The sequence below is a fragment of the Dipodomys merriami genome, unplaced genomic scaffold (genome assembly GCF_024711535.1).
Source record: "Dipodomys merriami isolate MVZ:Mamm:240054 unplaced genomic scaffold, mDipMer1.0.p SCAF_4, whole genome shotgun sequence".
NCBI classification, from domain to species: Eukaryota; Metazoa; Chordata; class Mammalia; order Rodentia; family Heteromyidae; genus Dipodomys; species Dipodomys merriami.
The window spans coordinates 77,324,468-77,339,501 of record NW_027205603.1 but is presented as its reverse complement, the minus strand read 5'-3'; the positions used below and the strand labels follow the sequence as shown (position 1 = coordinate 77,339,501).

General features: G+C 45.7%; 1 protein-coding gene across 1 annotated transcript in view; it reads left to right on the top strand.

Annotated features, from left to right (window-relative positions):
- Positions 1–6,165: 6,165 nt before the first annotated feature.
- Ext1 (exostosin glycosyltransferase 1) overlaps positions 6,166–15,034 on the top strand; it is a 275,875-nt gene continuing 267,006 nt past the window's right edge. The window contains exon 1 of the mRNA XM_069991299.1: positions 6,166–7,906. Within this exon, the coding sequence (XP_069847400.1) occupies positions 6,945–7,906 (962 nt within the window). The 5' untranslated portion in view covers positions 6,166–6,944. The remainder of the gene's footprint in view (positions 7,907–15,034) is intronic.

Genomic DNA, 15,034 nt, shown 5'->3' with positions numbered 1-15,034 from the left:
GGCTGGGAGCTGGTGGCTCATGCCTGTATTCTTAGCTACTAAGGAGGCTGATAACTGAGAATTGAGGTTCAAAGCCAGAAAAGTTTGTGAGACTTTTATTTCCAATTAACCACCAGAAAACTGTAAGTAGCATTGTGGCTTCAAGTGGTAGAGCACTAACCTTGAGCAAAAAGGCTCAGAGACAACACCCAAGCCCTGAGTTCAAGCCCTACAACTGACCAAAACAAATAAAAAGAAACAAGAAAAGAGAAAACAAATTAGTCAGATGCTGACAGCTCACATCTGTAATACTAGCTACTCAGAAGGATGAGATTTGAAGGTTTAGGTTTAATTCTAGCCTGGGTAGGAAAGTCTGTGAGACTCTTACCTTCAATTAATCACCAAAATTCTCAAGCAATAGAGTGTTACACTTTAGTGAAAAAACTATGGAACTGCACCCAGGCCCTGAGTTCAAGCCCGTGTCAACACACACTCACACACACACTCACACATACACACAATTCATCAGGGCAATTCACACACACACACACACACACACACTTTTTCTATTGGTCTTCCTTTTCCTGTGTGTTTCTACTAACCACACTGGAGTCTGTAAGGAATCTAGAAAAAATACTGGGTCTGGTGAGTGATACTCTATTTCATGCTGTTGATACTAACATGAACTCCTTTACTTGTCATATTTACCCCAGAGAGTTGACGGTCACATTGAACACTTGCAATGTGCACTGTGGATTGCAAATGACTTTCTTGCACACCATCCATTTGTTCTCATTTGATGCTCACAAAAACCCAGTAAGCTAAGCAAGTTTCCCAGACAGATTGATTTGAGGAAGGTTGTGGAGTATGTGAGATGAGCGCTTCAATGACATGTGTTCTTAGATCTTGAGTCAGTTATTCCTAGAAATAAAAATAAAACACATCTGGTGTGATTATGATACTGTGGCACATATGTATATTTACACATGAGTGTGTTATAATAGAAACCCAGCACTGTTTTCTTCAAATTAATTAATTAGTACAATAAATATTTATTTAGCGACAGTTACTCTTGTAGTTGCTGGTGATATTGTGTGTGTGTGTGTGTGTGTGTGTGTGTGTATGTGACAGTATGGGGCTTGAACTCAGGGCATGTGTGTTGTTGCTGAGGTTTTGTTCTGCTCAAAGTTAGTACTCTACCACTTGAGCCACTTTGAACTGTGATCCTCAGTTCAGTTCCTCTATCAGAGTAGCTAGGATTATCACTGGCGCTCAGCTGCATATGTACTTTTGATCTTGAGGTTGATATTTCTCCGGGCTAAAGATGTACATGTGACAAGAAGTTGGGGTGCTGTCATCTGTAATAGGGCGCAGCTCAGCCTGAAGATGGCAAGGCTCTTCCTCTGCCTCATGCTGTGTGATAAGCTATGGCAGTACTCAAGGAGTATTAAGTGCATTTTCAGCTGAGGATAGTTTCAGTTTCAGTCTACCATGGTTTTTGGGGGGAGTGCAGAGGGGGATGGTGAGATCTAACCCTGTTGTAAGTAGAAGAATATTCATATACAACATATCACTGATAAGCCCAGGTACCCCCAGTATGCATGAGAGACCCAGGATTTACTTATAACTGAAAAATTTGTAGCTGTGACTGACATCTCCCCATTTTCTCCTCAGATCCTGGCACATACTTGTCTACTCTCTGTTTCTGGGGGTTAAGCTTGGTAACATAATTTTCTTGTTCCTTAGTGGGCATAGGGAGTAGACACTAGGGCCTTGCACATGCAAGGTAAGCACTCTACTACTAAGGCTATTGCCCTGGCTCAACAGTTTTGAGTCCACATATAAGTGACATCATATAGTATATGTCCTTTTGGGTCTCTGATTTTACTTTTTTCTTATTTATTTTTTAATGGCTGGATAGTATTCCATCTTATGTATAAATCACATTTTTTTCTCTTTCTTTTTTTTATTGTAAAAATACCGTATAGAGGGGTTACAATTACATGGGCAAGATAATGAGTACATTTCTTATCAAGCATTGTAGCCTCCTCCTTTGTTTCCCCTTCTCAGCCCTTCCCATCTCCCACTCCCTCCCGCCAAAGTTGTAAAGTTCATTTTCCAACATAACGACTTGTACATCTCATTGTTGCAATGGGTCCACTTGTATCCCTATTTAAACAATTTGTTTTTTCCCTTCCCCTCTACAAATTATACCAACATCAAACAGTGAAAGCAGGGGTATACCATGGGGGAGGGACATACAAAGCAACAAAGAAATCATCTTATAAATATGTTAGAAACAATTGCATGAAAGAAAAAACATTTGAATACTTATCTTGGGGTTCATTTCACCTAACACCAACTTATCTGACCTTTTCTGCTTGTCTCAGACATATACAAATGTATAAATATATACATTTGTATATATATTTGTATATATACATATACAAATTGCAAATAAGGGAAACTATGGGGCCTCTGTTTCTTTGGGCCTGGCTTACTTAAATCACATTTTCTTAACAGACACTTCCATTGTGTCCATGTCCTGGCCATCTTGAATAATGCCACAATGAATAAGTGATCCCACAGCGCTTTGACAAACTGATTTCCTTTTATTTGGATACATACCCCAAGTGGGATTGGTGGATTATAGAGTGATTCTATTTTTAATTTTTAAAGGAACTGTCATACTGCTTTTCATACTTATTGTATTAACTTATAGTCCCCACTAACAGAGTACTTGAGCTCTCTTTTCTTCCCCAAACCTTCTCCAACACTTGCTAATACTTGTCTTTTTTTTATATAGTCGGTCTAATTGGGTTTTAATTTGCATTTCCCCATGAGTAGTAAGGTTTAATACTCCTTTCCTCCTAGTACTGGTGTTTAATGCAAACCCATGCACTTGCTCAGCTTGTTGCTTGGCTGGCACTCTACCACTGGAGACATACTTCCAGCCCTGGTTTTTGCTGGTTGTTTCTGAAGATGGAGTCTCAAGAGCTTTTCTACCTGGATTGGCTTCAAAGCTTTATGCTCTTAATTCTCTTAATTCTCAGGCTCTACCTCCTGAGTAGGATTATAGGCATGCACCTTGACTTGAACACCTTTTTCATATACTTAGGGCTCTTGCATGTCTTCTTTGAAAATGTCTATTTAAATCTGCTATCTCTGTTTAAACTGGTTTATTTATTTATTGGGGAGGTTGTTTGGACTCTACATATTTTTTTAAATTTTGTATATTAACACTTTAGCTGATGCATGGTTTGCCAATATTTTCTCCTTCCATTTTGCCATGTAATCTTGTTGATTTTTTTTCCTTTGTTCTACAGAAGATGAAAAAACTTCTTTTTACTTTTTAATTTTTTTGGTGCTGGTCCCGAGGCTGGAAGGGTCTGGGCACTATACTTGAGCTTCTGTTGCTCAAGGCTAGTGCCTTACCACTTTACCACTTTAGTCACAGCTATACTTCTGGCTTTTTTTTTTTTTTTTTGGTAGTTTATTGGCAATAAAAGTCTTATGGATTTCTTGCTGGGGCTGATTTTGAACCATGATCCTCAGATCTCAGCCGCCTGAGTAGGTAGGATTACAGGTGTGAACCACCAGAGCTTGGAAGATACAGATGATTTTTTATTCTAATTTAATCCTCTCATTTATTTTTATTTCTGTTGTCTGTACTTATGGGAACTTTTTTTTTTTTTTTTTTTTTTGGTTGTAGTTGGTCGTAGAGCTTGATCTTTGGTCCTGGGCACTGTTCCTGAGCTTTTTTGCTCAAGGCTAGCACTCTACCACTTTGAGCCACAGTGCTACTTCTAGTTTTTCTGGTAGTTATTTGGAGGTAAGAGTCTCATGGACTTTCCTGCCTGGGCTGGCTTTGAACTGGGATCTTCAGATCTCAGCCTCCTGAGTCACTAGAATTACAGGCATGAGCCACCAGTGCTCAGTTGGGACCTTTATTTTCAAACTTGTTCAAATGAATTCTATTTTTAGTCATCCATTCATTCATTTATCCAAATCATGGTTAATCTTTACATATGTACCAGGCCAGAAGGCCCAGTGAATTCAAGAGATCATCCACATGTCTAAGACATTAGTAAATGGCAGATCTGGTACCTAATCCAAGATTTTTCTAACTTTCAGTCACCGGAGTTTTTCTCATAGGACACAGCACTATGGAATGTAAGGGTAGCGATGGGGCGTGGGATGACGGAATCAGTCATAGTTGGGCAAGAGAGACAAAGAACTCTTGCCAAAGCAGGAAGAGAACACAAAAAATGGCCAGGGCGGCCACCAGCTCTCCCTACCTAGGGGCATGTAGGACAACTGGCAGGGTGTGGGGTGAGGCTGCCATCCCCAAAGTCCCAGTCTGCACAGGGTGGAGCAGATCTGAATAAAAGTTCTGCCTTGAACCACTGCTCTCAGCAAAACAAGCTGTATCCCTGAGACCTGGGTCACACGTGGTTTCAATCACTGCATTTATCTGCATCTTCGTCACTGTATTTGGAAGATGACTGAATCCTTCCTCCTGTCCCAAGTATCTCAAGGTTGTGAAAGGGATGTCAATCAAAATCTGGAAAAATCTACCTCATCTGAGGTGGGTTAGAACTCGGGAGGGGTTTCAGGAATAGTACAGTAACATCCCACCCACTCTCCTAAAACAAATCTGAACCAACAAAAGTCTAAAACTTTCCACTTGATCATTTCACCCTGCTTTGTCATAACTGTACTCTAGGTCCACGCCCTGCTGGGCTTTTCTGCAGCCTCGGGGAAGCTGGGAAGTGTCTGCTCTCAGCTTTGTGTCACTCCCACAATAAACAATCACTAAACAGCTTGCTGCCCTAGGCAACTGTTTGTCCAGCTTGGCCAGGCCCTGAGACTTCCCCTAGCTAGAATGGTGGGAGGCATTCACTTTAAAGCAGAATTCAGACTCCCAGGACGGGAGGTAGGCTTTGCCTTCTGGGAGTTTTCCAATGGCAGAAATGTTGGCCTGGGAAATCAATCGAAGGAAGGCCCAAACTTCTCATATTAATGGTAAATAAGGGTAATTTTCTGTTTCAAGGTTCCTTTCTACAGCTGGCACAGTTGGCAGTTAAGAGATATTTTAAGATTCCCCTCCACCAAGACCATCAAAAAGAGAATATAAAGTCGCAGAATCTCTAGCCTTTGTCATGTCCCCCCCCCACCCCCCGTGATCTAATTGAATAGATGGGGTGTGTGGGGAGGTGCTGGAGATGGAGGAAGGCTCTGTGGATAACGAGGTTTAGAATACGGACTCCAGCTCTTAGTTCAGGGTGGAAGGTGCGTAGCACTGTGACATTTACGCTCGATTATGCTAATTCCTCTTTATCTTGGGGATTCAGGGTGTTCCGACGAAGAAAAAAAAAAAAGGATGGGCTATCTAGGGGAATCCATAGAAAAATGCTTAGTAGGAAATCAAAACACTGGGCCTGGGAGGAGGGCTGGGGAAGGCATCCATCCCGGTCGGGGATCGCTCTCTGAGGCGCAGGATCGCCCCACTTCCCCAGATTTAAGCATCGTTCTCCGAGCGAGGGAGCACCCGGGGCCTGCAGCTCTGGGAGGCGTTCCCCGCAGCCAGGCAGCCCAAGAGCTGGGGTTCTCCGGGGCGGCCCGGGCAGCTCCAGCGGCGTGGCACGGCCATCCCCGCGTCCCCACCCGCACCTCTGGGCGGCGCTGGTTTCCGGGCACAGCCCAGGCTGGGTTCTCCGGCCCCGGCGAGCCGAGGGTGCGGGGCCGCGGGAAGCGATCGGGGGTGAACCGGCGAGCTCCGAGCGAGCGGGTGCGAGCCCCAGCGCTCCAGGGGTCCCCGCGCCTCCCGCGTCCTCGCGCCGCGCCGGCGCTTGGGCCTCCGAGTCCGGGGGGTTATGAATGGGCGCAGCGGAAGCACCGCCCACCCCGGACGTGACGCTCAGCCAATGGCAGCGCGGGCTGCGTGGATGGATGAGGTCAGCGCTGTCGTGTCGGGAATGGAATGTGTAAGTGTAACATTCAGAACCGGGTAACATTCGGCGGCGACCCAACGCGGCGGTCGGTCGGCAGCGATCGCGCGCGCGCGCGGGGCCTGCGGAGCGCCGCTCGCTGGCTCGGCTCCGCTCTGCTCGCTCGGGGCCGGCACTGCCCGCGGGGAGGACGCGCCGCCTTCGCCGCCACCCAGCGCCGCCGCCGCCGCCGCCGCCGCCGCCGCCGCCACCGCCACCGCCACCGCCGCCGACGCCGCCGCCGCCGCCGAGTCGGGCCCGGGGGGCCGGCCCCGGCGAGCCGGAGAGCGCAGAGTAAACACCGCCGGAGTCGGAGCCGCTGCGGAAAGGGAATAACGAGAGAGAGATGCAGGGATTTGTGAGGCTACGGCGCGCCAGCTGCAAGACACACTGAGCCGGTGGCTGCACCCGGGGTTCGGCTGACTTGTTGGAACCGGCGTGCTCTCTTTGCACGAGAGTGTGGATGAGTTGAAGTTGCTTTTCCCGGGGCTCGTTTTCCACGTTGCTGGAGAGGAATCGGAGAGGCAAGGCAATCACTTGGTCTAGCCATTGATTGGGTATCGGGAGCTCCCCCCCCACTTCTCCTTCCCACCCCCATCTTTTTCTTTCTCTCTCCCTCTCTCTCTTTCCCTCCGTCTTGTTGCATGCACGAAAATTACAGTCCGCTGCTCGCACGCCCGGGGTGCGCGATCCTCAGCCCCGCGCTCGCCCGCTCGCCCCGCGCTCCCCCCGCCTCCCGCGTGCATTGGCATTGTGCAACCCGAAGATGAAAGACCGAAGGGGAGAAAGTTAAAGAAATCGCCCACATGCGCAGGATCGGTCCACGGCTCGGGGAAAGGCATCCAGAGAAGGTGGGAGCGGAGAGTTTGAAGTCTTTACCGGCGGGAAGATGGCGGACTGGAGCTGAAAGTGTTGATTGGGAAACTTGGGTGATTCGTGTGTTTATTTACAATTCTCTTGACCCAGGCAGGACACATGCAGGCCAAAAAACGCTATTTCATCCTGCTCTCAGCTGGCTCTTGTCTCGCCCTTTTGTTTTATTTCGGAGGCTTGCAGTTTAGGGCATCGAAGAGCCACAGCCGGAGAGAAGAGCACAGCGGTCGGAATGGCTTGCACCCACCCAGTCCGGATCATTTCTGGCCCCGCTTTCCGGACGCCCTGCGCCCCTTCTTTCCTGGGGATCCATCGGAGCCCGAGGATTTCAGCGTGCACATCTCCCCCCGGCAGAAGCGAGACGCCAACTCCAGCCTCTACAAAGGCAAGAAGTGCCGCATGGAGTCCTGCTTCGATTTCACCCTTTGCAAGAAAAACGGCTTCAAAGTCTACGTCTACCCGCAGCAGAAAGGGGAGAAAATCGCCGAAAGTTACCAAAACATTCTAGCGGCCATCGAGGGCTCCAGGTTCTACACCTCGGACCCCAGCCAGGCGTGCCTCTTTGTCCTGAGTCTGGATACTTTAGACCGAGACCAGTTGTCACCTCAGTACGTGCACAATTTGAGATCCAAAGTTCAGAGTCTCCACTTGTGGAACAATGGTAGGAATCATTTGATTTTTAATTTATATTCCGGGACGTGGCCTGACTACACCGAGGACGTGGGCTTTGACATCGGCCAGGCGATGCTGGCCAAAGCCAGCATCAGTACTGAAAACTTCCGACCCAACTTTGATGTTTCTATCCCCCTCTTTTCTAAGGATCATCCCAGGACAGGAGGGGAGAGGGGGTTCTTGAAGTTTAACACCATCCCTCCTCTCAGGAAGTACATGCTGGTCTTCAAGGGGAAGAGGTACCTGACAGGGATCGGGTCAGACACCAGGAATGCCTTATATCACGTCCATAACGGGGAGGACGTCTTGCTCCTCACCACCTGCAAGCATGGCAAAGACTGGCAAAAGCACAAGGATTCGCGCTGTGACCGGGACAACACGGAGTATGAGAAGTAAGTGCGCTGCCTGCCTGGGTGCAGGTGTGAGTTGGGTGGGTGGGTGGGGGGGGGGTGGGGGGAGGTCAGGCCAGAAAAGCTCTCCAGTTCTTTTCTTTCCTCTTCTGACCCTGGGACCGTGCCACCTGGTTCAAGTGTGCTGTTGGAGCTCCTTGGGCAAACTGAAAAGCCCAGAGCACTTTCCTGAGCCAAGTAGGTGACTGGCCGGGCTTAGAAAACCTTGGGGGGGGGAGTGTTTCTGTCTCCTGTTAAAGTTGGAGTTAGGACCCGAGTTTGGGAGCTGTGCTTCAGCCTGGGGTACTAGAGGTAGTGTCTGGGTTCAGAGACCCTGAGAGGCTCTGATTCACACCTTCTCTTCACCCACCTTCCCCCCCCCCCCACCTCCAGCCTGCAGATCTTATCTTCTAGAGTGTGGTGCTTTGTTTTGCTATCCTAAGCTTAGGTACCTAATCTCCCTGGAGTTTCCTCACCTCAGTTTTCCTTTTCCTGTAGGCTTTAGATTCTTGGTAGCTGGGGAAGGGTTTTAATTATCAGTACTAAAGTAGTGTGCCTGTCTCCTCCTTCCTTCCTTCGTGGTATTAACTTTTATAAAGGCAGACTGTAGGTTTGGTAAGGCCTGAGACCTTGCATACATGCATGCATGCATTCATTCTTTCTTGTCCCCTAGTCTCCCCTGGAGGAACTTTAAAATCTGGGCCTCAAGCCCTAGGCTGTAAACTTTTCTGGCTAATTTAGGTTTCCTTTCCCTCTTTGTCTTTATCTATTTGCATATAAATCGAGGGCTGTTACTCTCTGAATGGGTGTGAGTTGCCTCTTGGCTTCTGTGGTGTGGCTAGTTTTGTTCTGTTGCTAAGTAACTGATGCAGTTACTTTCTAGCCCTTTTTACTCTAGTTCTTCCTTCTCCGTGACAGTGACGGACACACTGGACTTGGGGGCAAAGCTAGAATTCGCAAATCTGCTTTAACCCTAGCGTAGCAGCCCAGTTTCCTGATGGGGTGGCTGCCCCAGACTCTCACTCGCATCTGGCTGTGAGATCTAGTGAGTTCTTACGACGGTGCATTTCCACGTTACACCAGATAAAAAACCAGAGCAGCCTTGTGCTACCCAGGGAAAGAAGGGGAACCTCTCAGCGGAGTACAAGAAGAACTGGCAGAGGTTGGCGGATTTTGCAGTTGATTCATGAAATGCAGCGTGAGGGGGGAATGGTTACCTAACCTGATAGAAGCAGGAAGGGGTAGGGTGGGAAAGAAGCCCTGAAATGAAAGGTTTGATTGTTGTCTGTGGCTTTTCTCAGACACCCAGACCTCTGTGGGAGGGACCAGGAGGGAAATTAAAGTCCTCCTAGAATTGATCATGGAAAGCAAAGGAGGAAGTATCAAGTACTGAGATTCGACTTGGAAACCCCCAACACCTTTTGCTTTTTAAGGATAAGAAAAGCCAGCGGGAGGCTAGGATTGATTCACAATCTGTATTTTACTCTTACTCAGGGGGGCTACTGTGTGGGAATGTTAGGGTGCAATTGCAGTGGGTTAAAATTTTCTCACAAAAGAAACTTCAGCTACAGTTAATAACTAGCTGCTTTGTTTACACAACATTTGCATTGACCTGTCCCTGTGGGTGCTTGTAAGAAAAAAAATGCTTTATAACCTTTCAGGAATTTCTTTGTCTGGTAGATGGATGGTAGATGCAGCGTACCTAACCTTCCAGTGAATTCTCAGGCTATCAACACCAACATTTTCAGAAGGATCATGTTGGTCTTAATTCTTCTGAGAGAGCAGGAGCTGAGATTTCACCTTAGAATATTTGACATACAGATTTCTTTGGGAAACACCTTCACTCCAGTTAACCAGTTGAATCTTCTTTCCCCTCCTATTTGCTAAGTAAATTTTAAATCTTGACATTTCTTGCTGTCTGAGGCTTCCTGCAGGTTTCCTGCTGTTAGCAGTGAAGATAGGATTGGTTTCCTTGCAACTTTAATTTTCGCAACTTTAATTTTTGCTAAATAAATTGAACTTCTTTTTGAACTCTGATTGGTCCAAGAAATCTGACACACACTGTTGTTTTGATTTAGGTGTAAAAACTAACAAGGGTCAAGACCGCAGGATTTTGTCTCTTTGGAAAGTAACACTTAAAGGGAAGCAGAGATTTCTTAGGCAGTGTTGTTCTGGGCTTTTCTAGAAGTTCCTCGTTTGTACACCTTCCCACCTTAACCTGGCTTAATTGGACCGGACATTTGTATTCACCAACCTGGAACACCTGGAGTTTAAACTCACTTCTTATTGGATGATTGGAATATTTCTTCCTGAGAAATTGGGCTTGTAAACATGGTTGCCTTTTGCTATTGATTTTGGACCCAGAGAGTTGAAGTTAAGAACTTGGAAATGTGTGAGTAATAATACCTGCAGAGGAAACAAGTGTGTGTTGTTGTGCTGTGGTACATTACTTGTCAGCAATGCTTCTAAGGAGGCTTTCTGGAACTGTTCTGTGTGGGTGGTGTGGGGTGGAGAGGTAACACTCCTTTGCTCCCATTGCTGATCTCTCCAGAGCTTTAGGTGGAGAGCATGGGACACCCAAGTCAAATCTATAGAAGTTCAGCTTCTACATATCTGTGAGTTGATTCGAGCATTGAGCACTGGTCCACCCTTGTGTGGAATGGACTTTTAGGGTGCTTTCTGGTAGTTCCAAGCTTTCATTTGGTAATGGCTTGTAAAAACACAATCAATCAATTTTCATCTACTTCTCATCTTTTTTAACAAGTGCCTATGAAAAGACTTCAATTTAATTTGTGGCCACCAACAACCACATAGAAGTTCGCTTTGGACTCAGGGGATGTGATAATTAGATTGGGATTTTATGACTCCAGGCCCAAGTTAGGGTATGCTCACATTTATCCACAACAAATGGTTGGTGTTATTGACATGTGATGCTGGAGATTTGGTTCTGAATGTCAAGGGCTTGCGTGTCACCTGCAGTTCTGTAAAAATTAGATACGACTACAGAGGTTAGGAGAGACATGTGGAATGCATGAAAGTACTTCTGTCTTGTACTCAAGCAAAGTCAATTTCTCCCATAAATTTTGACCCAGACTTCCAGGATGATATTAAAACATCTATTTTTATGACACTCATTAATTAATTTTCATCAGTGACATATTTTAACAGATGTAGATGACACCAGCTAAAATCAGTTGGTGTAGTGATGAGACGATTTGTAATGAGGCCTCAGAGAAATTCTATTTTACATTCTCCGAGCTTATCCTTCCTTACAGAACTACTGAATTTTTGCATGAACTTCCCAGTTTAAATCCCTTCCAAGGGCGTTATTATGGACTGTAAGTTTGGCTATATGAAATAGAAGAAAGAGAAGGAAATGAGAGGACAGCTTCCATCTTGGACACCTCTGAGGAAAGCAGTGATTGTTTTTTATACAGATCCTCTGGGGACAGGGACTTCTTAGCGGGCATCTCCTTTTCCTGTACCACACAGGCATGGTAGCTTTCAAGAGGGATGAGGGATGACCCTTCTGCTTCTGGAATCTTTGTTTCACAGGGGTGAAACAAAGGGGTGGAATATTTAAGGGTGTTCAATCAGAAACCTGGTAAATATCAGGAGTGACCTTATAGGCCTGGATTTCTCCTTCATCTGCTGTTGCCCATTTCCAATGGCATCCCTGAAAGCTCACCAGCCACTGGGAAATCCAAACTTGTGATGCTTCTTACGAGATTTCTCTTAGAGTTCTTTCGGAACTTTGGAAATCTTTGACAAACTTTGAAACATACACAGACACACACAGTCTCATTTTAAGGGCTGGTGTACCCCCTGTTAAAGGCATCTTCAGATTTGTATCTTTGGGTGCTGGGCTTACAGTTTTACACTTGATTGATAGCTAAGGTGAGCGAGTCATGGAGCTGTCCCTGAACTTTTTAGATGTGTACTAAGGGTTTTAGGAGAAAGACCATGAGTGGACCAAACAAATCAGTTTAATTCAGGTGCCTTTATAGGAAAAAGAAAACATGCCCAAGACAAATCATGTAAATGACTTTTTTTTTCTTTCCCAGTTTTCCTAACTTCTGTTCCCAAACACTCTGTACAAGTTCCTCATCCAGCAGTTTTCCTCTTGTAAAATGAAAGGTGGGCAAAGCCATGCCTAGGCTTCAAATGTAAATTATTAGCCCTTCCCCCCCCCCCAGCTCCCTCCCCCCAGCTGTAGGATGGCAACAAAAAGTCTTTCTAAAATAAACTATATGAAACACAGATTCAGATAAAGTTAGATCTTGCCAGGTGCAAAATTATGAGGTTGGTAAGTGCATCACTGGCTTTCTACCTCAACTCTAAATGTATATTTTCCCATGAGCACCCCAAAGCCTCATTTACATGAGATCTCCGAACATAGGTTGAGGTGAAATGTCCTACTTCTAGGAACATTTCTGTTTTGACCGAGTCTAGTCTAGCGAATGCGAATCTAGGGGCTGTAGGATTTTAGTCCACAAATAATGGCTTGCTCCTAAGGCTTGGGCTAAATTGACTAAAGGGGAAACCTCACACATTTTGGTGGCTATTATCTTTTTTTTTTTTGTAGGTCCTGGGGCTTGAACTCAGGGCCCGGGTGCCCTCCTTGATCTTTTTTGCTCAAGGCTAGAGCTCTACCATTTTGAGCCATAGCTCCACTGTTATTTTTTCAGGTCTGTGGAGAAGAATCTCCTAGACTTTCCTGCCTGGACTGGCTTCAAACCATGGTTCTCAGGTCCCAGCTTTCTAAGTAGCTAAGATTACAGGCATGAGCCACCAGTGCCTGGCTGTGGCTATTGTTCTTTAGGGAAAGAGTGTCAGGGATGTGTCTCCCTCCCCAGTGCTCAGTGTAGAACCTGTCAATAATGACCTTGAGGCTATAGCAATATGTGCTTAATAAGGCTTGGCTGCTTTATTCACAATCTCCTTGCAAGGTGTTTCGTCAGCCCTTTGGAGTGGTTTGTCTCCTACTACCTGGATTGCAAATAGTTGACCTTGGGCTACAGTCCATCTTTTCTGCCTCCCAGCTCTCTGTCTCATCCCTCTAGCAGGCTGTTGAACTCTCACTCTGTGGCATGGTGTATTCAGCACAAGTCACCGGAGGTGAAGTGGTCATTGCATTCTGCAGTCTTCAGACATGAATGTGGAAGTTCCCATTCCCATGAGCATACTGACTTATTGGTTGTCCTTTGAAGCTCCTTGACCTTGACAGAGTTCCAGACTGAGCCTCTTTCCAGACTGAAAGATTTATTGAGTGCCAGTTCCTTAACCTCACCTTTCTTAGTTCATTTGTACCCTTCAACAGCTGCCTGGGCTTTATCCATTTTCCAGATAAGAGTGTAGTCTGAGGAGGATAAAGCATCAGTGTCATCCCAGTGAGTGGATGGTCCCCTAAGCAAGGACCTAAGATTCTAGAGTCCTTTCTTTCAAAAGAAGAATCAAAATTTCCACCTGTTAACATGCTAGTTAAAACAAGTCAAGGTGTTTGTGTATCTAAGTTGTGGGCCTGGGTGCTGTCTCTAAGCTTTTTCACTCACAGCTCTACCTCTTTGAGCTACAGTGCCACTTTTGATTTTCGGGTGGCTAATTGGAGATAAGAATCCTTAGGAATTTTCTGGCCCAGGCTGGCTTTGAACCACGATCCTCAGATCTCTGCCTCCTGCATAGCTAGGATGACAGGTGTGAGCCACTGGTGCCCAGCTTAATCTTTTTTTTTTTTTTTAAATATACCTGGCATATATTCAGGTATTTAATTTCTTTCTTTCTTTCTTTCTTTCTTTCTTTCTTTCTTTCTTTCTTTCTTTCTTTCTTTCTTTCTTTCTTTCTTTCTTTCTGCCTTTCTTTCTTTCTGCCTTTCTTCCTTTCTTTCTTTCGTCAGTCGTGGAGCTTGAACTCTGGGCCTGAACGCTGTCCCTCAGCTCTTCAGCTCAAAGCTAGTACTCTACCACTTGAGCTACAGCGCCACTTCTGTGCCCAGCTTAATCTTAAAAAAAAAAAATTCTTTACCATATATTTCCCAGGGACTTTAACTTTGAGATGTGCTAAAGATGGCCCCTGTTGTAACATTTAAGTTTGAACTCCTTGAACTCTACCCCTTCAACAAACAGTGCAATATGTGGTCTGGTCTGGGTAGTGGGATCTGCTTTAAATTGTTTCTGCAACTGTTCTAAATGACCTTTGCCCTCCTTTATAGCCCCCTTGCAGGTTTTCTCTTTGCCAGGCCTGGATGGCCCCAAGGTGGATGATTGTCTTAACACCATAGAAATAGAAGCTCCACTGGATGATTCTGATTTCGAAGCAAGGAGTCTTGCAAGAAAAGCAGAGCTGCTGGCTTAGCTCAGGGCTAGTGTGTGTGCTGTGCAGACCTGGGGCCCTCCTCAGCATACCGACACTGAAAAGTCTTACAAAGGTCATGAAAGTTGTAAAACTTTATTTCTGGGGCATTGGGAAGATACAGAAAATAGGAACATGCAATTACATTTCCTTTCGAATCCCATTGTAAGCCAGGAAGTATTTTGGGTGTGTTGGTTTCAAAGATAAATGCATTAGTCTACTGTAGCACATGGTACCCATAGTTGTGTCATTTTATATCTGCATTTCTAAATACCTTGGCTAGATATATTAATCAATCAATTAAATCAAGTCAACACAATTTTCTTCCTCCTTTGTGCCATTTACCTACCCGTGTGTTGGAAAGGCTAACTATTACACTGAACAAATCCAGCCCCCAGGTTGCTTGCCAGATCTTTAGTATGTTTGCAATATTTTCTTTTCTTTTCTTTTTTTTGGGGGGGGGGTCCGGTCATGGGGTCTGAACTCTGGGCCTGGGCGCTGTCCCTCAGCTCTTCAGCCCAAGGCTAGCGCTCTAACACTTGAGCCACAGTGCCACTTCCGGCTTTTTTCTTTTTGCTGATGTGGTGCTGAGGAATCGAACCCAGGGCCTCATACATGCAAGGCAAGGGCTCTACCACTGAGCCACCTTCCCAGCCCTTTCTTTTCTTTTTCTTAACAGTTATCAATAGTGTTTTCCTACCTTACTGATAGTCATCAAAAATAGGGCTTTTCTCATTCACTTACATCTTTCTTAGATATTTGTATCCAATCTCTTAAGTTACA